The sequence below is a fragment of the Solea senegalensis genome, unplaced genomic scaffold (assembly GCF_019176455.1).
Source record: "Solea senegalensis isolate Sse05_10M unplaced genomic scaffold, IFAPA_SoseM_1 scf7180000014183, whole genome shotgun sequence".
NCBI lineage: Eukaryota > Metazoa > Chordata > Actinopteri > Pleuronectiformes > Soleidae > Solea > Solea senegalensis.
In genome coordinates this window covers 65,137-89,159 of record NW_025320985.1, presented here as the reverse complement: position 1 = coordinate 89,159, position 24,023 = coordinate 65,137, and the positions used below count along the sequence as shown (strand labels likewise).

Here is a 24,023-nt window from a genome sequence, read left to right as displayed (position 1 = left end):
TAACGAAGAAGAAAGGACTTTCAATTCAAGTTTGCGCACGCGCGCCGTGGGATCGTGAGCTTTAGGTAAAATGGCGTCGGGTGCCATTTCCACGGAGCTGAAGAAATTATCAGAATTAAGAGTTGTTGACCTTAAATCTGAACTCAAGCGCAGGAACTTGGACACCGTCGGTGTGAAGAGCGTTCTGCTCGCGAGGCTCAAACAGGTATTTAAAGAAACGACGCCATTTTGTGCATTTTCAGCAGAGCTGCTAGCGTTAGCTACGTTTGTGACAGGTTTCCGGTTAGCTTACGCTCAACGGAACACACACACACACACACACAGAATGCGTGATGATGTTCACAAATGTCTTGTTTTTGTCCACAAGCCAAAAAGATTCACTTGTAATGATTTCTTTGTTTTATGGAGCAAAGAAATGAAGAAAATATTCACATTTAAGAAGCCGAAACAATTGGAAATCTTGCTTTAAGCATTAGAAAAGCTTCAAACCAATAAATCAATCATAATAATGATTGACAATTAATTTAGTGATTGATCATTAACCACATAATCGTTGCAGCTCTATGGTTTCGTACTCCTGACTGCATGTAATGAAAGGCCTTTAATTACATGCAAATTATTGTGTGTGAATAGGTAATTGTGCCCTTGTCCACATAGACGTCTGGTTTGCTACAGTCCGAATGAGGGCTGCAACGATTAATCGATGACTAAGTTAATCATCAACTATTTTGCTAGTCAATTTTTCAGCTTCTTAAATGTGAATATTTTCTGATTTCTTTGCTCCATTTAACTAAGAAATCGTTAATAATGAATAATTTTGGATTGTGGACAAAATAAGACATTTAAGAATATCCAGGTTTGGGAAACACTGGTCCGTAAAATGTTGAAAAACGTTGATCAAACAAGTAGTTGATTCATCGAGAAAATAATTGACGGATTAATTGATTATGAAAATAATTATTAGTTGCAGTTTTAGTCCGAATGACCGACTACAAAGGAAGTGGTTTTGTAATAATGACTGTTGTTAAAATGGTTTGATGGCATTAGACTTGAAAGGCCTTTAATTACATGCAAATTATTTCTCTTATTTCCTGAGCTTTTCCCAGTAAGTACACGCGCACGGCTCAGGAAAATGAACTGAGTTCAGTTGTTGAAAGTGCAGAAATACTTTTGTATGTTAAATAAATTTGATGTTTTATGTTTTAAGGCTGTTGAGGATGAAGGTGGTGACCCAGACAATTTTCAAGCACAACTTTCAAGTGATGCATTACCCCGGAAAGTTGGAAAAGCTAAAGGTAAATTTGCCTTTGATTCACACTTGGATGGTGATGCAGGTCCGGATTTTATGATGATCAATTGTCTCCTTATTTATTTTAGGACGAAAAATGGATTCAGATGCGGAAACATCAGTGGAAGAGGATGTGCCTTCCAAGGTCACTGCAACAGGATTCTCTTCATATTTACTACCCAGTCTGACCAAAACGCCTCAATACAATAACAAAGTGCAGATTTAGGGCCAGTTTTGTATAGTAGCCGTTCAACAGTTGGTAGTGAACTGTTTTAACCGCTGTTGATCCACAGAAAACCTATCCATTCTAACAAGGGTAGTCGATGTCTGTCTGGTCAAGTATATGACCTGAAGCAGATGATATTCGTATGCTTTCTGCACTGGAAAACACTGTTTACAACTTTCTCACGCTTGTTATGTAGACATTTTTTATAGGTCAATGTAACATTAGGAAATTGAGGTATGTAAACATGTGGTAGATTACAGCTTGATTTTGTCGGCACATTTAAAACCACACCATGCAGGTGTAGGATTTCATCATGTAGTCATGAAGCAGAAGTGTTTGTAATACTACAAATGTAATGTTTCTACTGCAGCTAAATATCTGTAGGCTCACTTGAGTTTGTTTTTTCTTTTCTCTAGGATACTGAAGAGTACGAGTCAGAAAAGGGTATGTATGCGGACACACATGCCCAGTCCTTCTTTTTACAGCCAACTCTTAATGAGATGATTATGTTGTATTTTATGCTGCTTTCAAAATATGTTGAAAGGAGCAATAAGGACACGCTTGGACACATTTTTCCTTTTTGTACGTTTGTTTCCGTACGTGAATGCATGAATAAGTGAATGTGGGTTGCCTTTATTTAGGTATCTAATTTCCTTTGATTATGCAAAACATTTCAAAGTTCTCTTTGCTCCAGTGGATTTCCATAACCGCTGGCATTCAACTTCCTACATGTGTCAAGGAAAAGAAGAGTAAATGTTCACCAACAAGCTGACACGTCCAATAAACTGGAAGATTCACCAACGTGCGTAACTCAAGAAACATTGTTCTTCACATTTTGATTGAGCTCATATGTGGACAGACCGGTGATGAGTGCACCGTGTACGTCTGAATATAGAACAGCCTTTGACACAGGGATTGGACCTTATTACAGATTGTACAAGGAGAGATGACCCGTGAGTGAGGCTGGGATTTGAGTAGTTCAAGGACCATAGACTCCAAAAAACAGACATGGTAAAGATTCTGAGGCCTTGTGCCAGGAGGCGGCTGAAAGTTAAAGAGACTTCACTCATCACAGACACTGTCAAAAACATACACCTGCTGACCGACTGCAGCCCCTGCATTCTATCTGCCACAAAGAAACCCCGTACGAACCAACAGGACATTACTGCAGGTTACTGTGCTGTTTAAGACCTAAAAGGACATTGATTTTGAAGAATTATTGCGAGATGTTGAAGATTCTCTGAAGTCCAGATGATGATGATGATGATGATGGAGATGACGAACCGCTGGGTCACAAGAATGAACTGATCATGTTGAACTTTGCTTCAAGATTCCATCTGGAAAACTGCCACACATTCATTTTAGGACACTTGGAAAAGTGACTCGACGTGTCAAGAAATGAAGAGCGCTGAATCTCACCCCCGTTTTCAGTGAAGATTGTGTGTTTTGTGTCTTCCTGTGGTGTCTACGCCCTTGATGACCATTAACACTAAATGTGCTGTCTATTCTACTTTTAGGTCAATTGAATGTTAAAAGTTGTCTTCTGCCATGTTTATCCTTTATTAAATCCCTCAGATGTAACTGATACAGATGATGGTACTCGTGAAAGTTCTAAGCCTGCACCGTGTGAGGACAGCCTTGCTCAGCCCGAGGCTGAGGCTGAACCAGCGTGTGAAGCTGTGACGGCTGAGGCTGATTCTGAGCCAGAGGTCGAGGCTGAGCCAGAGCCAGAGGTCGAGGCAGAGCCTGAACCAGAACCAGAACCAGAACCAGAACCAGAACTGGAGCCAGAACCAGAGGTCGAGACAGAGCCTGAACCAGAGCCAGAGGTTGAGGCAGAGGCTGAGCCAGAGGACGATGCCGAGCCAGATGTTGATGAGGATCCAGAGCCAGAGGTGGCGACCGAACTGTCCGGGATGGACGACGAAGCTACGGATTCCTTTAAAGAAGTCGAGGACGATCACCTGTCCGTCTCAATCCAAAATGAAGATGCCATCACCCTTGATGTCGATGGTGATGATCTCCTGGAAACAGGTAAACATGTGAAACTTCCAGATCCAGATGCCGAGAAGGCCACTGACGAGACGGAGGCCTCTGCTGAGATGGGCCCAGATGATGACGTGAAGTCACAAGACTCCGAGGGCCACAGAGATGGTAAGAAAGACGATGGATCCAGGTGTGACCCCACGAAGAAAGACAGCAGAGACTCCCTGAAGAAAGCTGAAACGGGAGACAAAGAAAAGGATTCTGGGAAGAAAGGCCCCTCCTCCACTGGGGCGTCAGGTCAAGCAAAGAGGTTTGTCTTTCTATGTCAGTTCTTTGATACTTCTACCAAGTCCAGCTCACTAGGAAGGCATCATTGTGGGTAGCCTCAAGATTGTTCTGCCATAAGGGAAATGTTCACTGATGTACCTAACCCTGCCATTTACTACTTTGAATTGGTTTTCTGAAGTTGGTTAAGTTGCGACATTAACCAGGAGATGAGATAACGCCTTATTTTTTATTTTGTTACTTTGATGGTTCCAGCAATTTAAAGCATTTCCAGTTTCCACACGAGGCATTGTAACAGAGCGTTAGTCCCGGTGATGGCAGCGGTGGTGTTTTTTTTTTGTTTTTTTTTTTACTTTTTGGTCAAATGATTCACTGAAGTTGAACAAACCTCCGAAGATTTCATTGGTCCAGGGAACAAATTGGCTGACAACCTGACCCATCTCACCACTGGAAAAGCAATGAAGCCTTTGTGACATTGGCTCACATCCACGCCGTTCCCACAGGACTTTTCCCCCTGAAAACACTTAATATGCTCAGTTTTGATTTCTCTAGATGAGTTTCTATCACACCGGACCGTGGCGTTCTATTCCTTCACTTATTTTTATCTGTTGTTGCAACATTTGCTTCATAGCTCTTCACGAGACAGGGACGGGAAGCCAGCTAAAGATGAGAAGGGTAAGCTATCGTTCAAATGTCAATTAAAAACCCCAAAACAGTTCCTAATAAGGCTGCTAAGTGTGTTTTGGAAAACCCTCTTTCATTAGGGATTGTCAGCAGCAGCAACAGCAGCAGCAACAGCAGCAGCTCTTCTCGCAACCTATGGGTGAGCGGTTTGTCTTCAAACACCAAAGCAGCTGATCTGAAGAATCTGTTTGGAAAGTACGGGAAGGTAAAGGCGTCGTTTGTTGGAATCAGCCTCTGAACATTCAACGTCGTGGAAAAACATTCAAATGAACTTTGTTGTCAACAGGTTCTAAGCGCTAAGGTGGTGACAAATGCTCGCAGTCCAGGTTCAAAGTGTTACGGCCTGGTGACCATGTCCTCCAGTACAGAGGTGACGCGCTGCATCTCACACCTCGACTGCACAGAGCTCCACGGACAGCAGATCTATGTTGAGAGGGTGAGTTTGGATTACATGACGCTGTCCTCTTTATTAATGTGGACACTGTGTCTGTTCTGTATCTAACTGCTGCTGATGTTTTTCAGGCCAAAAATGATCCTTTCAAAAAAGAGCCGTCAAAGACGGAAACGGAAGACAAAGCGAGTTCCAGCAAGTCGAGCGATAAGCGAACTTCCACGGGGATGAAATGGGCCAACAAGTGAGTGACAGTCAGAGATGATTTGTTGAGTTTAAAGCAGCGTGTGAGACGTTTTTGTTCTCTGCACAGAACACAACCGTCTCACAAAAAAGAAGACAAGAAATCCGACAAACTCTCAGACAAGGACAAAGATTTATCCAAGAAACAGGAAGGCAAAGCTGGCTCATCCAACCTGGGACAAGATTCTTCAAAGAAAGATGACAGGAAACATGGCCGTAGGTTCCTTTTTATTCCAGAGAATCCTCGCGAGTTCATCAACGCTCTTTTTCTTTCACTGATTTGAATTCTTTCTTTCTGTTTGTTTGTAGGCACAAAGAGTCCGATGATGGTCGATCACAACAAAGGAGATTCAAACTTCAACAAAATGAGACCTTTCAGGAGGGGGAGGTATTTTGATAAAGTAAGAAGCCTCGTTGTATTGGATTGATTTTTTATTTCTATTTGAATTTATCAGCTGGTCTTTAATCAGATTCTCGTGAAACCTTTTTCAGACTCCGGCCAACATGAATTTTCAAAGGCGGCCAAAATATTTGATCCCTCCTGAAGAGGTATTTAATGCTTCTTTATTCCATCTTCTGACCGTGCAGCAGTTCTGATGAGGTTTGAATTTAATCTCTTCCAGCTGGAAATGATGAGAGACAAACAGCGAGCGTTCACGAACAAAGGTGAAGAGGGCGGCATCCTGCCCTTTGAGAAGATGAAGGAGCAGAGGATGCGTGAGAGGATGGCTCGTCTGGAGCGCGTCCGCAGAGCGGTCGAGTTACGCAGGTAACACTTTGTCTGGACTTCAAACTGACACGTGCGTTTATTAACAATCTGATATCCTAATACAAGATGTGTTGTTTGAAGGCGCAGGGAAATCGCAGAACAAGAAAGACGCGAGCGTGTCCGTGTGATGCGAGAGCGCGAAGAAAGGGAGAACCTCCTCAGAGAGCGCCAGAGACTGGAGATGGAGAGACAGAAGCTGGAGAGGGAGCGTCTGGAGAGAGAGAGGCTGGAGCGGGAAAGGATACGCATCGAGCAGGTACACTTTCACAAGCCAGTCAATGACGTCAAACACCTATAACTGCAGCGTGTTATAACTGTGTGTCTGTGGAATCATGAAACAGGAGCGGCGTAAAGAGGCCGAGCGCATGGCGCGTGAACGCGAGGAGCTCCGCAGACAACAAGAGCAGCTGCGCTTTGAGCAGGAAAAGAGAAACAACCTGAAAAGAGGCCGTGACGTGGATCACAGGTAAACACGTGTGTCATGGTGGTGTCCACAATCCTTGGGATTATGTTGCACTTGTGAGGCTGCGGTTAGAATAAAAGGAATATTTTAGCTCTTTAAATGCTTGAAGGTGTGCTGTTTGTGTATGGGTGTGTTTTCCTCACAGGATTCCACTGAGGAGTCAAGTTTGACTTAAATCATACAGTGATGACCGCTGCCTTTCATAGAGTCATAGAATCATAGAATCTGAATCTTAACGTCCACGGTCGGGTCCTGTTCTGTTCACATGTGAACACATGATGATGGATGTCAGCTTTGCTGTGTTGTTAATAAGTGTCAGTTACAGTGTTCACAGATTACTCTGTGATCGTCTGTGTGGACTGAGCCTGTAACTTTATTTCAGTTAGCGTCACTCGACTTTTGTGTCTGAAATTTCAAATGTTTTTGGTCACATCAGTTTTGCATGGATATGGATTATAGTTCATTTATTCCTCTGGTTTCTGAGTTGTTGTTGTTGTTGTTGTTGTTGTTGTTGTTTCATTTCTGCTGCATCGTGCTCTGTGTTCAGGTGTGAGGCTCATTCAGAGTGTGTGTGTGTGTGTGTGTTCATGTTGTAGTAGAAGAGATGATTCCTTCTGGAATAGCAACAAGAAGATGCAGTCTGAGTCTGACGTCCGTGTCAACCAAGGCTCCAACTACAACCGGCAGCAGAACCGCTTCTCAAACTTCAGTCCTAAAGAGAGAGGGCGTTTCCCAGACGCTGCTGTGGAGCAGCCAAACACATACGACAGGTATTATGTTACATTTAAGATAACTTCAGAGTTTGGGCCTAACTGTACCTTCACTGATGCGATGTTGTTTTATTCAGACGTAACAGATTTGACGGCGAGCCCGAGGCAAAGAAAGCTCGTCCTGCTCCTCACAGACAGAGCGGCTCTGGATTCGAGCGTTACCCCAAGAACTTTGAAACGGTGCGCAGAGCCGAGACGCTTCCTCCTCCGCGCAGCGACCTCCGCGACTCGGACCGCAGGGACCGAGACGAGCGGCGACCCGTGCCGATGCACAGTCGCCCGATGGGAGCTCGAGCGACGATGCCCGGCATGTCCAACACTCGCTCGCCCAGGGACGGCGGGCATGGATGGAAGAATGATGGAGGGATGAACTCCAGCAAAGAAGACATACGGTAAATAAAATACACTTTATGACGTCATCATCAAGAAGCATTGACGTTGGTTTCCTGTTTTAAGTTGTTTTTTTTTAAATGTGTTGCTGGAGCAGAGGACCGATGCGTATGCGTGCTGAGCAGGCGGGCAGAGACGGTCCAGGTCCTGCTCTGAGAGGAGCGTCTTCAGCCAGCAGAGGACGGAGCAGCTTCAGTGACCGAGACGGAAGGAGACCCATGGTGATGAACGATCAGGTCAGCTGACTTTAGTCCAAACATTCTCACAACAGCTCCGGGTGTCCCGGTCCAATATCGGGTTATATCGGATTATATCGGACTGCATCTAAAGTCTCAGATACAAACGCGCATTCCGCTCCAGCACTTCTGCTGACCGCTAACAAAGTAACAAGGAGACGTGAAGTCGCCCGCGGTGGTTCAGTGGTTTGATTTGATCGACCTCATCACGCATTTGAAGCAGCGTCACAAACTAACAGCACGAGGATTTTCACCAGACCACGAGGCGAAGAAACGACAACCAACGCCGGCTCGAACATTTCCAGAGTGTGTAAAAAAGAAAAGGCACTGGCTGTGACAGAAAAGAGCCCAGTGTATCGTGCTGGGTGTCCGGCCCGTCGGTGGTGAGTAACGTCGGGTTTAAAAGCTTCATCGAGCCTCGAGCCTCGCTCTGTTTTGGGCACAGTCGGTGAAATATGAGCCGTCGACGATATTGTCCCTCTGTAAAAATAACTGCAGTGAACTTGATTTAGTTTTTATTGGATTTATTGAGTGTATTTTTCAGGGTCTTCTAATTTATTTCTTTTATTCAACTGTAGAATATGAAGGTTAAAGTTTATTCACCCTTTGGTTAATAATAAATGGGTCCGTTTTTTTCATACTTACTGTTGCTGACTATTGTTTGAGCGATGTCACACTACAAAGTAATAAAAGTGTGTGTGTGTGTCTGTGATTCGTGCTGAAGTGAAACAGTTGTCTCTAAAGTTGTCCTCGTCGTCCCGTGTCTGCAGCCGTTCTCCTCCGGCCGCCAGGTCGTCGTCGAGCGTCATAACCGCGATCAGGGCCTGAGGAAGGAGTGGCACGGCGGCTCGGGCTCACAGGGCGGAGGCGGCAGCTTCTCGGACAGTCGCAGGATGGCAGATAACCGCAGCGGCATGATGGCGCCCTCGAGGTACAGCAGATAAAAGCAAACTGAAAACCAGTCAAACCAGAGTCTTGTTCCCAGCCGTCTTAGCTGTGAACTTTGTGTCTCTGCAGCCACTCTTCGTCAGGAATGAACCGCATTGTACAGATCACCAGCAACCCCATTCCCAGCGGTGGCAGCGTGGGTGGATTCAAGCCCTTTAAAGGAACGCAGCGGCAGTTCTAACTCTTTGTTTTTAGAGCGTCAGCTGTTTTATTTTGTATAGACGAGCGTTTCACCTGTGCACGCGTTTTATTGACGCTTAGGAAACTCTTGTACAGCTGTGAAGCTTTGGTGTGATTACCTGTTACCTGCTTCTCCTCGGAGTGTGTGTGTGTGTATTTTCAGAGCAGTGTCACACTCACTTTTCCTTTGTACTTCATCTTAATTCAGTGTAAAATGGAGCTCATCAAGTATCTCGTTTGTATGTTCATAGGAGTCTTTTTGTTTGTTTTTTATCAGAGATGAATTTAGTGAAACAAATCAATCACAGTAGCATTTAAAGTCAGTAAAACCTGCAGCTTACAGTGACTTTTTCTTTTTTAAACAAGTGTGATATTGTGATGTTATTTAACATTATGAAACAATGAGGAAGAACTTAACCGGCAGCATAAACTCTGTTCTCTGAAGTGAGCGCACACAGACAGGCATCATTTTCACAGAGGTACTTTTGACTTTTATTTATTTTCTCCTTTTTACTTTAAAGTGTTTTGTTATCATTTCATAGTTGACACACTTTGTTCTTGGCTGAGAAAAACAGAAATAAACTTAGGAAAAATGAAACACATCAACTTTCGTGGTAGTTTTCTCTTTATCTGTTTGTGTCAATCGTGTTTATTCCAGTCACAGTTGGTACATGAGGTTCATTACATCAGTGTTCCTGAACCATGAACCATGAAGGACATGTTTCATGGTAATGAAGGAATATTTGAGTTCTCAGACCTAAAACAATTCAGAATCTTCTATATTTTGAAATCATAACAATGTCTCTTGTACTGCAGGTGAATAATAACTGACCTGGTGTTAAAAAAAGCCAACATGTGACGTCGCGTCCTGTCAAAGCAGCAAAAAACTTTTATTGTCCTTGCATCAGAAGAAGAAGTTAGAACAGAAATAAAAGACTGAACCCAGAACAAAGCAGCGATTGATCTCAGATTTTTATTATCCTGGTAAACTCTAATCAGGTTGAATGTCCCTCGTCTATAAGGCATTTAGTTATTTTTATATATATATATATATATCACCATGTACAATATGTGACTGTAATGTGAAAGGCTACATACATTATTTGGTCATTTAAGCAAATCGATGAACATTGAAATCAACACGACTGAACAATCTCCCGTAAAACTTTTCTGTGAATTCTGAACATAACGAGCTGCACGGTGGAAAATATTCTCTCCTTTTAGCCTTTTGTTTTCAGTCCACACTCAACTGTACATGCACCACACGAGTCTGATATTGCATTTAAGAAAATGTCTCTGCACGGTGGAACCAAACGTTTGTCTGCTAAATGAACGAATAAACCGAATGGGAGAGAAATACTGTCGCTCCCTGAATCAGGGATTCACCTACAGTTTCTTGCCAATTGAAATGTCACAGGTCATTCATGACCTCCTCTCTGTAGCACTAACCTGCAGAGGTCAAAGTGCAGCCAGTTGTGCTGAAGCAAATGTACTCGTTATCATTTTAAGCCAAAATATTGAAACAGCCCTTTCTCTCTTTTTATTCTCTCGCTCGCTCCAGACCGTTCTTTTGATTGTTTTTAAAAGATACCCTCTTTATGTTCTGTATAAAATGAGGTATGTTTCTCTTCTGTTAGTGCATATAAATGTAACAGTGCAAAACCAATTATACAACGAATATAAGTTCAACGACCACCAACTGTACAGCATTTTTACCCCACCGTCACGCACAAGACATGAAACACAACGTCCTTCTGATCGAGGCTGAAACAAACACATCACAAGATCTTAATGAGCTCCGTCCGTCTCAAACAACAATCACATCCGTGCTCTTTTTACTCAGAAACCAACATACAATCAGCCAGAAGTGACTTTTCTTTTTTTGTTTCAACTTCACTGGAATGTTAAATCCGCATTTTCACTGATGAACCAGAACAGAAATGAGGTGAAAAACACAAAAACCATCACGCTGCCTCCTCGCTCTCATCTGATGATAAACGGTGATTTTTAAGCAGCATGAAAAACAAAAAACCTGCTCAGGAGTCAGTGAGAAGTGTTCAGTTCATGTTCCTTCACCCTGCAGGAGGGGATTTATTTTCATCAACACGTGAACACAGAAGCAGCAGCAGCAGCAGCAGCAGCAGCAGCAGCTGCAGCAGCAGCAGCAGCTGTGTTTGTCTCTGAAATCATCAAACAGCAGTTGTGTGAGTGTACATCAACATGGACACTTGACAGGAAGTGACCGCAGGCCGAGGAACTGTGCCGTTACAAAGAATTCCATTTGAGTAAAAGGCCTGAGAGTATTTGTGATGTCTATGTGGAAAATGCATGGATTGTCTCGTTGTTGTAATACGCCTGTTTCCTTTTGTCTTAGAAAATACGCTCAAGTGTTGTAAGGCGTCATATTTCGATTTATATATTTATATACATAAAAAAACATGAAGCTGTTGTCGGGGTCGAACCAGAGCAGAGCTCACACTCAGACTCCCGCTGCCTCCGCGTCATCGTCCTCCAGGCCAGAGTCAAGGCATCCAGTTGGAATGTAAAGATAGAAAAGTTTGTCGTTACGACAACGCCACAAACCCTTCGACCGAGTGTCACGTGACCTATGTACATGAGTGTTTGAATGCTGCACTGAAACACTGAAACACACGCACACACTCAGTGTTCTGGGTGCTTTTCCCCCCACAAACAGACAAACGTCTAATGTCTGAATTTAACACTAATGAGAGAGAGAGAGAGAGAGAGAGAGAGGGGGAGGAGCAGACACAGAGGGGGAGGAGCAGACAGAGTTAGAGGGAGAGGGAGGAGCAGACACATCTATGTAACAGAGTCCAACACCACTGAAATCTGAACAGGATGAACTGTGACGATGATGATGATGAAGCTACACTGGTATGAAGTAACCTGTGTGTGTGTGTGTGTGTGTGTGTGGGGGGCTACGTTTGACGCATAAATGAAGAAGTTGTGTTTGTTTATATTTAGTGATTATTGATAAGAACAACAAAAAAAAAAGCTTATAAACTGCAATAATGAAAAAATGAGTGAAATGATTGATTTGTCTTTTTTTTGGAAGAATGAAATAAAGATGAAAGCATAACATATGTTTCCTTTAGATTATATATCTGCTTTAAAATGATTTCAGATCACATCACAAACGTGTGCGACTCGTAACAAAGTTTGGCCGACGATGAAAGTGTTATTGTAGTGTCCTTTCCTCGTTTCCTTGTTTCCTCAGGTGTCTCAGAGGACAGCAGGCACCAGTGGTTTGGAACAGTCTCTCCTCTGGTGTCTCCTTCCCTTGTTTGTCATCCAGTGGATCCACGGTGTGGTTCAGTCCATGAGAACCATGAGAACCATCAGCTGTTCTTTTTCCTCACACACAAGCGACACACACAGAACGTACGACGCGCACACGCGCACACACACACACGCACACACACACACTGTATGTTACAAAATAACACATTTGTCTTTCTCCTTCACTTCTTTCTTGGTTTTTCGTTCCCCACTGCTCGACTGTTTTCCTGGACTGGCTGTGGCTCCTGCTGCTCCTGCTGCTCCTGCTGCTCCTGCTGCTGCTGCTCCTGCTGCCGTCCCAGCCACTGCTCCACCTGCTCCTGCGCCTCCTCCTCGGTCTGCTTCGTCTCCTTCAGCTCCTTCCTGCTGACCCTGACGCACAAACAGGGTTGAATTAGCTGCTGTTTTCAGATACCATCACATGTCACAAGGAGGAGGAGTTTGTGGGAGTTTCTTTTAACACAGATAAACACATTTCCCTTTTCCTTCTCTTTTTTTCATTTCAGCGCTTAAACAGCGAAGGGGGGAGTGGACGTTTGAGGGTTCGATTCCCGGCTCCTGGCGGCTGTGTCGACCGCTTGTTTGTGGGTAAAAAAGAGGACGTGCTGCACACAGATGCTGCAGTGAGTGAGTGACACATAAATACAAACTCAGTGTAATCACAGATATAAACTAATGTGGAAGTAAAACCTCGTCATATAAGGGTTTAGAATCAGCACAGATGTTTCAGGTCTGAAAGGATTTTTTTAAAAGATGCATCGACTGCTGTAGAACAAGAGGAAGAAGCTCAAACGTCGGTTACTAAACTAAAAGTCTTTCTTTTGTCACAGTCACTTCTCTCTCACCTGTGCTGCTGCTGCTGCTGCTGCTGCTGCTGCTGCTGCTGCTGCTGCCGCTGCCGCCGCCTGCTCCTGCTCTTGCTCCTGGTAATACTGGGACGCTCGTCTGTCCTCCTCTTCCTGAAGCTTCTTTGCCAGCTCTAAGTCACTGATGCCCTCGGGAAGTTGCTCCCACTGGAGGTCGTGGCTTTGCTGCTCCTGCTGCAGCGACAGAGCCATCAGATAATCCTGAGGAACACAAACATGCACGGTGAGCGACACTGATGATCATCCTCTGTTTTACACTGAGAGACGTGTGATTAAGAATGGAAACGATTATTTAGTCTTTGGCTCAGACGGAGACTTAACAGCTGTGAAGGAAAGTCAAAATGTGGAGGTAGAAAAATATTAAATAAACCTGACGCACAGTTCAGAGGCCGCCGAGGATCTGTGTGTGTGTGTGTGTGTGTGTGAGGAGAAACGTGTGAAACTGTGAGTTTTTATTCCCGAGGTCCCAGTCCTGGTCTGAGCCTCGGCGTTTGTGGTACAATCACAGTAAAGTGTGAGAAGAGAAGCGCGGTGGTGGATGGTTGCTAGTTCTGCTCGTCTTGCCTGCAGCATTGCTCAGACCTGGTCTATCTGATCTTGTTGTCCGCGGTACACGGTCTCTGGATCCGAGGGCGGACGCAACCGGAACTCTGAGTCACAGAAGTTTCCGTCTCCGTCGACGTTGTGCAGACTCTCCCACACGACTTTCTCCTCCGTCAGGAAACCTTGGTCTGTGACCAGGAGGTAGAGTTGACCCTGAGACACACAGCACATGAAATACACTCACAGTCCTCGTGCTGCTACAGTAAATGACTACAAACAGGCTGATGGCGCTGGGTGGTGTTTACCTTGTACTTGATCATGGTGCTGAAGTGGTTATTCCTGAAGAAGACGCAGAGCTCTCCCTCCTGCACGGTGGACGTGAGCTCACATAAGCCGTGGTACGTCAGCTGAGTGGCCGTGCTGCTCAGAAACTGCTCTGCCACGATGCCTGAAACACAAACGTCAGGAACACAAACGACAGGAACGTCAGGAACACAAACGACAGGAACGTCAGGAACGTCAGGAACACAAACAACAGAACGCCAGCAACACAAACAACAGGAACATCAGAAACGCTAGGGAACACAAACGACAGGAACGAGGAACACAAACAACACAAAACAACAGGAACGCCGGAACACAAACAACAGGAACGCTCAGGAACACAAACAACAGGAACGCCAGAACACAAACGCCAGGAACAGGAACACACAACAGGAACGTGGGAACGCAGAACACAAACGCAGGAACGCCAGGAACAAACAACAGGAAGCTAGAACAAACGCAGGAACGCCAGGAACACAAACGCCAGGAACAGGAACAAACGACAGGAACGCCAGCAACACAAACAACAGGAAACATCAAACGACAGGAACGCCAACGGAACGCCGAACACAAACGACAGGACACACCAGGAACACAAACGGAACGCCAGGAACACAAACATCAGGAACACAAACAAAATAGGAACAAGGAACACAAACAACAGGAACGCCAGGAACACAAACAACAGAACGCCAGGAACACAAACAACAGGAACGCCAGGAACACAAACAACAGGAACGCTAGGAACACAAACGCCAGGAACGCCAGGAACACAAACAACAGGAACGCTAGGAACACAAACGACAGGAACGCCAGGAACACAAACGACAGGAACGCTAGGAACACAAACAACAGGAACAGGAACACAAACAACAGGAACAAGAACAGCGTCCAGGAACACAAGCGTCACAACACGCTAGAAAACCTGCCAGGAACAACAAAGGGAACACAAGCCACAAACGCGCGAAAAACAAGAACACAAGCATCAGGAACGTCAGGAACACAAGTGGAGCGCAGGACGTCCAGGAACACAAACAACAGGAACGACAGGAACACAGGAGACAGGGGAAGTTTGATTAGAAACATGTTCCTGTTGAATGATTCAAGCGCCTGTTTGCTGCAGAATGAACTGTGAGGTCAAAGGTCAAATATTTAAGTTACTAACAGATGGTCAGAAAAGTGAGACGTGGAGGTCAGAGCGTTTGAACTAGACAATCATCACATCCTGAGTAATACGCGGTCATGTGACGGACTGGACTGTGACGGCAGCTGGGATTGGCACCAGCGACCCTCATGAGTGAGTGAGTGAGTGAGTGATGAATGAATAAATGAATGAGCTGCAAACTGCTGTCAGTGACGGTGATGATGGTTGACTTCAATGTGGAATGTCAAATAAATAAAAGACTAAAGATCTTTAAGACATTGAACCGTCGTCAAACGTCACTCACCTTCACCTGCCAGCTCGCTGTTGTCTGACTGTTTGCAGGATATAATCTTCTCCACCAGCTGGTTGTAGCTGCAGTTGCTCACGGCCTTGACGATGTCCTGCATCTGCAAACAGAGATAAAACGTGTGTGAGAACATTCAGCACATTCATCGAAACATCACAACAACACTCACGTGACATTTGAAACGAAACTAAACTAAACGAAACTAAACTAAACTAAACTAAACTAAACTAAACTAAACTAAACTAAACGAACACTGCGGCCTTCAGTGAACACAGCTCCTGATTGACTGTGGTGAGGTTTGATAAATGTCATCTTTACGTGTGTGTGTGTGTGTGTTTCATAATGAATCCACAGTAAATAGAAAAGTAGAATAACTGTTCATTCTTGTGTAAAGCAGTTACACAAAACACTTCCTGTTCCTGTTGTTTTTGGCCACGTTTGTGTTTGTGAGCAGCTGAACGCAGAAAGAAGGGATTTTCTTTCAGGGTTAGAACCACAGAAAGATATTTGAAGATTTGGCTGCTTATTGTTTATTTATTCTTGTTTTTCCAGGGACACGATCACAGAGACAGGAGCAGATGCTAATATGCAGCTCAGAGGTAGATGATGACGATAATATAAAAGACACGACTCAGATGTGACACTTGTGTTCAGGCTCTGCTGCAGCTCTGTCGTCTCTGCACGAGGACGAGCGACGGTGTTTTTAAAGAGCCTCTGAACCACAGCTGTGTTGGTGTCATTGACGTCAGAACGACCGCGGCACTGATGTCGTTGTTTTAAATGATTACACTCGCTCTCTCAGACTAAAACACAAACCAGGATCAGCAGTGACGAGGAAACGGCGGTTAAGAATATTTCACTATTCACGTCTAAGTCTAACTCACCTGAGGGTCGACCAGCCAGCCGTGGTACAGGGGGATGTCCAGCAAATCAAACACGATGCATTCTGGGGTGTACTCGAACACCCGCACCCCTGTGAACTTCACGTTGACGTCCAGACCCGTCTGCAGCTTGTGCAGCACCGCCATGGCATCACTCATGTTCTAATGTTCAGGGGGAGAAAGCAGAGAAGCTCCTGTGTGACGATAATACACATAATACAGATAATACAGCCATGAGAGATTATGATGGAGAGGATTCTTCAGATTACAGAGAGTCTCAGACGGTTTGAGGTGATCTGTGAACAACCGGTAATCAGGCTGAGCTGCACTGCTGCAGGGTATCATGAGTGTAACTGGACTAAGAGGCTCGCACACATTTTACCACCGTACTGACCAACGGACAAAGAACTCAGTGTGGAAATCAAACCTTTGTTTTGAGCAGCTTCAAACACACACAGAGGACAAACACTCTTTAACTCTTTAAAAACTTTTGGAAAAAATCCGGGAGGATGTAGATTACGAGGCTCTGAGAATATTTAATCCAACTGTTAATTGACTCCAGAGGCTTTATTCTTTTAATCGTGCACAGCAGAGACGTGACAGTGACATCACGGTCAATGAAAGCATGAACGGTCCTCATCTTAAATCCAGGCTCAGAGTCTCTTACAGTCTTTAAATAAAAGATGACATACTTCAGTCAGTTTGACAACAGGAAGAACAACATCACGGACAGGAAACACTGAATTTGTGAGTCTTCACTCATTCACATGCTGCTTTTATGCTTGTTTTTCACTCATTTCTAATAAACTTGGATCTTGTTCTGTTTTCAGTATCTGTGCGTGAAAAGGAAACTTACATTTGGTCGATTCAGAGCGACATTAGCGTCAACGCCATCATCATCAGGTAAATGTCTGTTGCACTTAACTCGATCAAATGAACGGTTAGTTGAGAGAAAACAGTGAGAGACAGGGTTTCTGCCGAGGGTCATAATAACACGATTATAGAAGAACTACAGTGAACGCCTGAATCTACAAACCAGCACACTTAACTCTTACATAACACCACTAATGAGTGGGAGCTATAAATAATGAAGAGTTTACTCGACTGTAATGTGACAGAATGTGGGTCACATGACGTGCATCAGTGGCTGCTGCAGAGCTGCACACACACACACACACGCACTCACTCACTCACGCACACACACACACACACACACACACTTAAATGTGATGCTGATGTTTCAGCCGCTGTTCAACAACATAACAAACACACAGTGTTTAATGTGTGATCCAGCTTTAAGTCCATTATTGTACTGCACTGTAACCTTAGGTCTGAAATGTACTTTTAATGATGTCGGTGTAGCCGAGCAGCCTGAAGGTGAACGTTGATAAGAAGAGTGAGGTAAAGTCACTAAAGTGATGCACAGCACAGTAAAATAAACTTCTATTTCACTACGTAAACCACACGTTTATTATTACAAAGATTCAAGGTGCAGGGATATGCATAGATTCAAACATCCTCCTTTAAACTGAGCTTTAAAGATTTTAAAAATTAAGACAGAGCATTTAATTGTCTCTCTGCCGTCTCGTATACTTCACTGTAGAAGAATTAAATATACACATGAATAATTGCACTAATTAATTCACTCATGATCCATCACGCGAGAGTTCAGGGCATTTACAGGATCAGGGTGACGCCTTTTAAAAAGCACAAAAGAAAGGGTTAAGAAATGAGTGCAAACAACGTCCATTAGTGTAAATTAAAACAGGAAGCTGCTTCTTTAACAGGATAACACGTTTCCTCCATGGGGCTGAACACTCATCATGGACGAGAGGTAGAGCTGCGTCGCTGCGTCGCTGCGTCCACGGAGACAAAGGCAGAGCAAAGCTCCTCTCACTTCCACCGCTCCTCTGAGTAAATATTTAACAAGAACTAAAGAGCAGCCGTGCACCTGCTATTTTAATCCACATACACTCTTGTGTCAGATGATGTTTTCTGAAGCTGAATTTATAAATAGAAGCATTTCAAACGTGTTGAGTTATGAACTGAAGTCTGACGTGCACATAAACAACATCTCATCCTACAGCATCCCGCCAGTCTGTCCACATGAGGACAGAGCAGGATTAGCCCAGCAGAATAACAATGCAACACATCCTTAAACCACTCCTTTACTTTAACCCTGCACGCTGAGAACACCGCTGATTTATTTAAGAGCTCGTATTTTCACTTAAATTTAGCCAAAACCACTCAGTCAGTGAGCGTCTATAAGGAAAGTGAACTCTTTTTTACCCTCTTCTCTAAATGAGGAACAAGTGGGGCTTAGAATCATTCACAGATGTGCTGGTGCTCTGCCCCGCCAGGCCCCGCCCCCTCCATCAGCAGCAATGTCCACATGTGTCTCACTCACACACACACAGACACAGACAGGAGTAGTAGCCGTGAGCTGAACGCAGCCATGCATGTGTGAGCATTCACAACATCATCTGACTCCTGACCTCGGCTTCTTCCCTGGACCGAGTAACACACACACACACACACACACACACACACACACACACACGCACACACGCACACACGTGTCTTATGTAACGTATAGATCAGTGTGTGAAACTCTGTTACACGCTTATTTCCATATTACAGAACATGCACTGACCTTCTCTCTGCCACTTCATGCAAATGTAAAAAGCAGCTTTTCATGTGCACCAGCGCTGAATACACATTCATTTCTACTCTGTGATAATTCAGCTCCTCTATCACTTTAACTCGTACAGAAATGGTTCAATTGTCACGAAACAAAAAGGAGTTCATTCCGAAGGTAAAGTCACATAAAACATAAAGAAAAGCATTAATTATCAGGATCACGTGTCAGAGAATTAAAACAAGTTTAGCTCCAGAGTGAAAGTTAATTGTGGTTTTAAAATCCTTTCACACTGAACAGAGAAACCTCGTTACAAAGAGATTATAATAAATATTATTATGAAGTGTGTTGTGCAGCGACAGTGAAGCTCCTACCTGCTCATAGTTGAGTCGCTGAGCCTCTGATATTTCTTTAGGTTTGGTTTCCAGGATGTAGTCCCCTGTGCACACACACACACACACACACACACAGAGAGATGATGATGATGATGATGATGATGATGATGATGATGAATATAAACTGGTTGTGTTTGTGAATCCCTACAGCGGCTGCTTTTACAGAGAACATGATCTGTGGCGTCACCTGAGATCTGACGACCGGGCTCAGGAGCAGACGTCCTCTCTCTGCTGCCACATCTCAATGCTGCACGTATGTGTGATATTTCTAAAACTCTGGTGTAAATATGTTTCACTGATTAGGAGCTGGCAGCAGCGGCAGCGTCGACAGTAACTCAGAGTTACATTAAATAAAACCTGCATCATCTGGAGTTTATAAATATAAATATTTTTAGAGCTGTAATGACAAACATTCATGGACATGCTTTAAATAATCAGTGTCCAATATTGTGATGAGCTGCTCTCGTCTGCTGGTGCAGGGAAAACCCCTCACTGTTCTCACCGTGGCTCCTCGAGTATTTCTGAACTTGTTTTAAAGTTGTGCTGTTTTTAGGAGTCTTAATGTCATGATGACAGACCTTTCCAAAGCTCACACTCGTGCCAGAGCTCTGAGGTCAGCAGCAGCAGCAGCAGCAGCAGCAGCAGCTCCTCCGACATCTCAATTCAAAACAAAAAAACTGAGCAAAATACTTTGATTTTTATTGATTTTATTGTGCATGCACAGTTTGCTTTAAATCTACTCCTTTAATTGTTGTTCTCATGTATCGTGTTTATCTTTGTATTGTTTGGTCGTAGGCTTGTTTTGAAATGACGCGCGTGCTCGACTCAACATCTCTGGTTCTGGTTCTGCTGTCACTGATGATGATGATGATGATTATCAGTGATGATCTGGCAGCTACTGAACATTATACCACTGTAGATTAACTCTGTGTGCTGTGACTCACTAATACTGGTGACACACAGAAAAGACAAGCGATGACATCATATCTGGAGTTGATACTGGTGAGTTTCCACTCCAGTTCTGCTGTAACCAGACTCTCTGCTTTGATATTGTAGACAAATGTAAGTTATGAAGGGCAGGAGACGGTCAGAGAGACGAGCTCGCAGAGCGACGGGGTTGTGGGTATTTCCCCCGCTCTCATTCCTCCCCGTGTTGACTCGGGAATATAATCTACTCTACGTGACCTTAGGTGAGCTCTGATTTGAGGGGAAGTGAAACACAAGAATGTTTACGAGGTTTCCGAAGCTCTGAGCCAGTGCTTAACGTGTTACTATGTTTACAAGTGTCAACTCAATGGGCAACATTTCTTTAAACGACTGTAAAACTAAACCAAAATATAGCATTACAGACGTAAGCTGCTCTGTAAATGTGTTATAGAGTTATTTTTATAAATGTTGACAGTGTGTGTGTGTGTGTCTACTTAGTTGACTTAACTACAAAGAGTGGGTCAAAATACTGATTTGGTGATATGTCGTCGTTCTTCCTCGTGCAACGCGATAATCGTCACGCCACAGCAAACGTCGATATTTTCATGCACAAACCGTCTCTGTCACTACTTCATGTCTCCTCACGGTGGCGCTGCTCAAATGAATGAGTGAAACTTATGTGGAAGTGAGCTGGCTGAAGAAGAGGGAGTTTATCCATCCACGTTCAATACATAGACTTTATGACCTTTGTTCTCTGTGTTGTGAATAAATAACTGAACGTTTCACGTTAGACAGAAATGCTGATGTATCTCTAAATGATGATCACCGAATCGTTGTATCGTGATAGTCTTGATATTGTGCGTTACCCTGTGATTCAAACCCCTGCAACATGTTCCCTCAGATGATTCCTGCAATTAGCAGCACAGTTCCTTCTCCAGCGAAGTCCAAATAAGACGCGGTTCAACCACTGAAAACTCACTGGAGCAGTTTTCCCTTCAGATCAGTGACACGATGCCAAACACTCACCGAGATACTCCATCAGCTGCTCTGCAGTGATAATTTCCATCATCGGTGGCATCTTCACCTGCAGCAGAGACACGGGTCAACAAAGTGCTGGCATCAAACAAGGTGCCGGAGATTCATGTTAAGTTAGGGACGAGATGATCTTAGACTTTATCACACATCACAATAAAAACACTCCATGTGCTGATTGTTAGGATAACTGCTGTGGAGCTCACCAACATACAGTCCTTGTGATTTACTTTGACGTGCCACACATGGGAGCCTGCATCTTTCTACTCATTTCAGGAAAATCATGATTTAAAATCATGAAAATGTTCACTAAGTATATCTATTTCCTCCTCATCCACATGCTTTTATTTTCTGAAAGCTTAAGGTTCCACTTGTTTATGTTTGCAAATCTAAAATTTCAGGCATATATTATTGCCAATGGAGAATATTTTAATAAAATAAATGTTCATGCAGTCCAATACGTACATATGTATGTATGTATGTATATCTACTGCTACATTGACACTTCACACAGTACATGAACATGTACTTTTGTCATGTAACTACTCTCAGCTGTAACATGTAACGTTACCAAATCTGGACGTTACACCAGAGAAGAGGAGGCTTTTGGTCCAATGAAGAGGGAAAATTGCATCAGACACTGAGACAGTGCATCACTTACATCAGGGGTTCTTTAACGTTTTATACCAAGAAAACACTGAGCTCTCAAAGTAAAACCATCATCACCAACGTGTAAAAAGACAGAGTAAAGTCATCATCATCATCTTCCTCACATATAATTCACACACTGGAGTAGTGAAGTTAGATGAAGTTGAAGATAATATTCTTATTATTTAGTGATTTGTTTCATTTAGTACACACTCTGATCACAGACCCTGGTATTAAACTGTAGCTTTGACTCCAAGTACCACCAGAGGAAGCCTGCATACCACTGATGGTACACATGCCACAGTTTGATCGACTTTGCCAGCTTGTTATTTAATGAATTGGCCCATTATTACACATGTTTCTATTCAATGAAACTTGAATAAGTCACTAAAACAGGGGGTGTTTTGACGACCTCTCTCATGTCTTTAATATTTAGTTTGTATAGTAAATAGAGAGTTCACTCATGTTTCACTTTATATTGATGTGTTATTATTATTATTATTATTATTATTATTATTGTTGTTATTACTGAACAGTTGTGTGTATTTGATGAGTGTCTTTACCTTCCACGCCAGCAGCAGGACGTTCATGATGGCCAGCAGTGGACACGGTCCGTTCTCGTTCTGGGTGATGATCGGCGTGTTCTCCTCCCTCCACTTGATCCACTTGATGTGGTAAATGGACTGTCCGGCCGCGGCTCGCTCCTTGCTGCACAGGCTCTTTGTCCCCTCGGCGCTGTGGTCGCTGTGCAGGGCCAGAGCCAGTCCTCGGTCCTCCAGAGCCAGTCCTCGGTCCTCCAGAGCCAGTCCTCGGTCCTCCAGAGCCAGTCCTCGGTCCTCCAGAGCCAGTCCTCGGTCCTCCAAACCCTCACTGTTCAGGTCCGAGCTGGGGCACGAGTTCAGGTTGGAGAAGGACTCGAGTGAATCTATGCTTCGGGACTCTCCGCCGAGGCTGACATCGCGGTCACTCCCACTCGGCAATCCCTCCGATAAGGTGCGATCCCCGGGCAGCCCCGGCCTTACGTCTCCCGCTGCTGTGATTGCATTGTCCGGACACAAGTGCGTGGGTTTGGCAAGTTGAGCCAAAGGAGCCAAAACCTCAGCACACAAATCTGTGCTGTGCTGAGCGCGAGGCGGCGACGGACCTTCGCTTTTGTTGTTTACCAACTTTGAGGCACCACCCTCTCTATCTTGTGCGGCCAGCAGCACCGAGTCGTCGTCATCATCATCATCATCATCATCATGCCCCATCCCGTTACTGACCACATCCTCGGAGCCCGACCCTGAGCCGCCTGCCACGCTGTCCGTCTTCAAAGCCTCCGGCGCTGGCGGTGAAACTTCCAGCGCCGCTGAGGCGTCACACTCACCGGCACTGGACGTGACACTGACCGCACAGGGAGCGAGGACGTCCGCGGTGCTGTCATTACAACTACCGCTGACCAAAGTACTGAGAGGAGCCTGACTATTCTTGCGTCTGTCGACCGCTCCTTTCCCCCCGCCGCCGACACTCACGTCGCTCGTGTCCGCCGCTATCGTGGCGCACACGGAGCTGCCGTCCGCGTCTCGATGCAGGTTCGCGTAGTTCTCCATCTCGATCAACACACTGTCGACAGATTTTTAGCTCAATTGCAGCAGCAGCACCGTCGCTCTCGAAGACGCCATGACAACTCTGCGAGTGACGTCATCAGAGTGAAGTGCTTTTATGTTGCGCAAGGGGGCGGTAGAAAGCAAGCCGCGGCCCGGCGGTGCTGCGTTTGCGTACACTCGTATTTTGTAGTACTCGGTGAACCTGTGGCTATGCCGTGGGCGTGGCCGACATGTAAACCCGCAGTAACGTTCAAGTGTCACTAGGTGGCAGCCATTTCTCTATTCCTTCCCCTTTACAAAAGAACACAATCACTTGTCTGCTTGTTTGGATATTTTCAACCGTTTTTGGGTTGTTTAACAAAAACATACATAAAATCCAGTGGGATAGATTTGGTAAAGTTAAGTTGTACAACATTACATCAATAAATGGCTTAATGGCTTGTATTTCATAGGTGGCTGGGTGAGATATTGATGTGTGATAGTATGGTCTATACTAGGGGCCGCATAGGGGCCCTGTAATAATAGCTTTGGAAAAATGTTGTTTATCTTTATTTTACATATGTATTTCATTGT

The 24,023-nt window shown here is 44.4% G+C and overlaps 2 protein-coding genes and 1 long non-coding RNA gene across 6 annotated transcripts; 1 reads left to right on the top strand and 2 right to left on the bottom strand.

Moving 5' to 3' along the window:
- The first annotated feature begins 39 nt into the window (after positions 1-39).
- Positions 40-9,461, top strand: sltm (SAFB-like, transcription modulator). Of its 3 annotated transcripts, none has more exons than XM_044016123.1 (20): positions 40-205; positions 1,208-1,295; positions 1,378-1,433; positions 1,931-1,958; positions 3,090-3,810; positions 4,417-4,460; positions 4,550-4,674; positions 4,756-4,905; positions 4,992-5,104; positions 5,174-5,319; positions 5,413-5,504; positions 5,596-5,652; positions 5,727-5,872; positions 5,960-6,128; positions 6,214-6,338; positions 6,932-7,105; positions 7,183-7,497; positions 7,593-7,731; positions 8,502-8,662; positions 8,749-9,461. In XM_044016123.1, exons 1-20 carry the CDS (start codon positions 71-73, stop codon positions 8,858-8,860), a joined length of 3,096 nt encoding a protein of 1,031 aa, XP_043872058.1. In that variant the 5' UTR covers positions 40-70; the 3' UTR covers positions 8,861-9,461. The 3 variants fall into 3 exon arrangements, with proteins under 3 accessions (XP_043872058.1, XP_043872057.1, XP_043872056.1); XM_044016122.1 differs by having other exon boundaries at positions 5,954-6,128; positions 6,935-7,105; XM_044016121.1 differs by having other exon boundaries at positions 5,954-6,128.
- A 13-nt stretch (positions 9,462-9,474) lies between these two features.
- Positions 9,475-12,300, bottom strand: LOC122760923. The gene is made up of 2 exons (XR_006358501.1): positions 9,748-12,300; positions 9,475-9,616 (listed from the first exon to the last, which is right to left on the bottom strand). It is a non-coding gene; the product is annotated as an uncharacterized LOC122760923 (long non-coding RNA).
- A 4-nt stretch (positions 12,301-12,304) lies between these two features.
- On the bottom strand, positions 12,305-23,538 carry mindy2 (MINDY lysine 48 deubiquitinase 2). Of its 2 annotated transcripts, XM_044016127.1 has the most exons (10): positions 22,673-23,538; positions 22,428-22,630; positions 21,211-21,268; positions 19,237-19,301; positions 16,228-16,386; positions 15,341-15,443; positions 13,874-14,016; positions 13,608-13,781; positions 13,005-13,226; positions 12,305-12,531 (listed from the first exon to the last, which is right to left on the bottom strand). In XM_044016127.1, exons 1-10 carry the CDS (start codon positions 23,451-23,453, stop codon positions 12,313-12,315), a joined length of 2,127 nt encoding a protein of 708 aa, XP_043872062.1. In that variant the 5' UTR covers positions 23,454-23,538; the 3' UTR covers positions 12,305-12,312. The 2 variants fall into 2 exon arrangements, with proteins under 2 accessions (XP_043872062.1, XP_043872061.1); XM_044016126.1 differs by having other exon boundaries at positions 22,428-23,538.
- Between the last annotated feature and the right edge of the window lie 485 nt (positions 23,539-24,023).

What these genes read in the sequence shown, in the direction of transcription:
- sltm (XM_044016121.1), top strand. Translation starts at nt 71, where the DNA reads ATGGCGTCGGGTGCCATTTCCACGGAGCTGAAGAAATTATCAGAATTA. An exon ending in GCCAGCTAAAGATGAGAAGG is followed by an intron (nt 4,461 to 4,549) that starts GTAAGCTATCGT and finishes CTCTTTCATTAG; the next exon opens with GGATTGTCAGCAGCAGCAAC. An exon ending in AAAGGATACGCATCGAGCAG is followed by an intron (nt 6,129 to 6,213) that starts GTACACTTTCAC and finishes ATCATGAAACAG; the next exon opens with GAGCGGCGTAAAGAGGCCGA.
- mindy2 (XM_044016126.1), bottom strand. Translation starts at nt 23,453, where the DNA reads ATGGAGAACTACGCGAACCTGCATCGAGACGCGGACGGCAGCTCCGTG. An exon ending in TCCTGCTGCTGGCGTGGAAG is followed by an intron (nt 21,269 to 22,427) that starts GTAAAGACACTC and finishes TCTCTGCTGCAG; the next exon opens with GTGAAGATGCCACCGATGAT. An exon ending in GCAGCTGATGGAGTATCTCG is followed by an intron (nt 19,302 to 21,210) that starts GTGAGTGTTTGG and finishes GTGTGTGCACAG; the next exon opens with GGGACTACATCCTGGAAACC.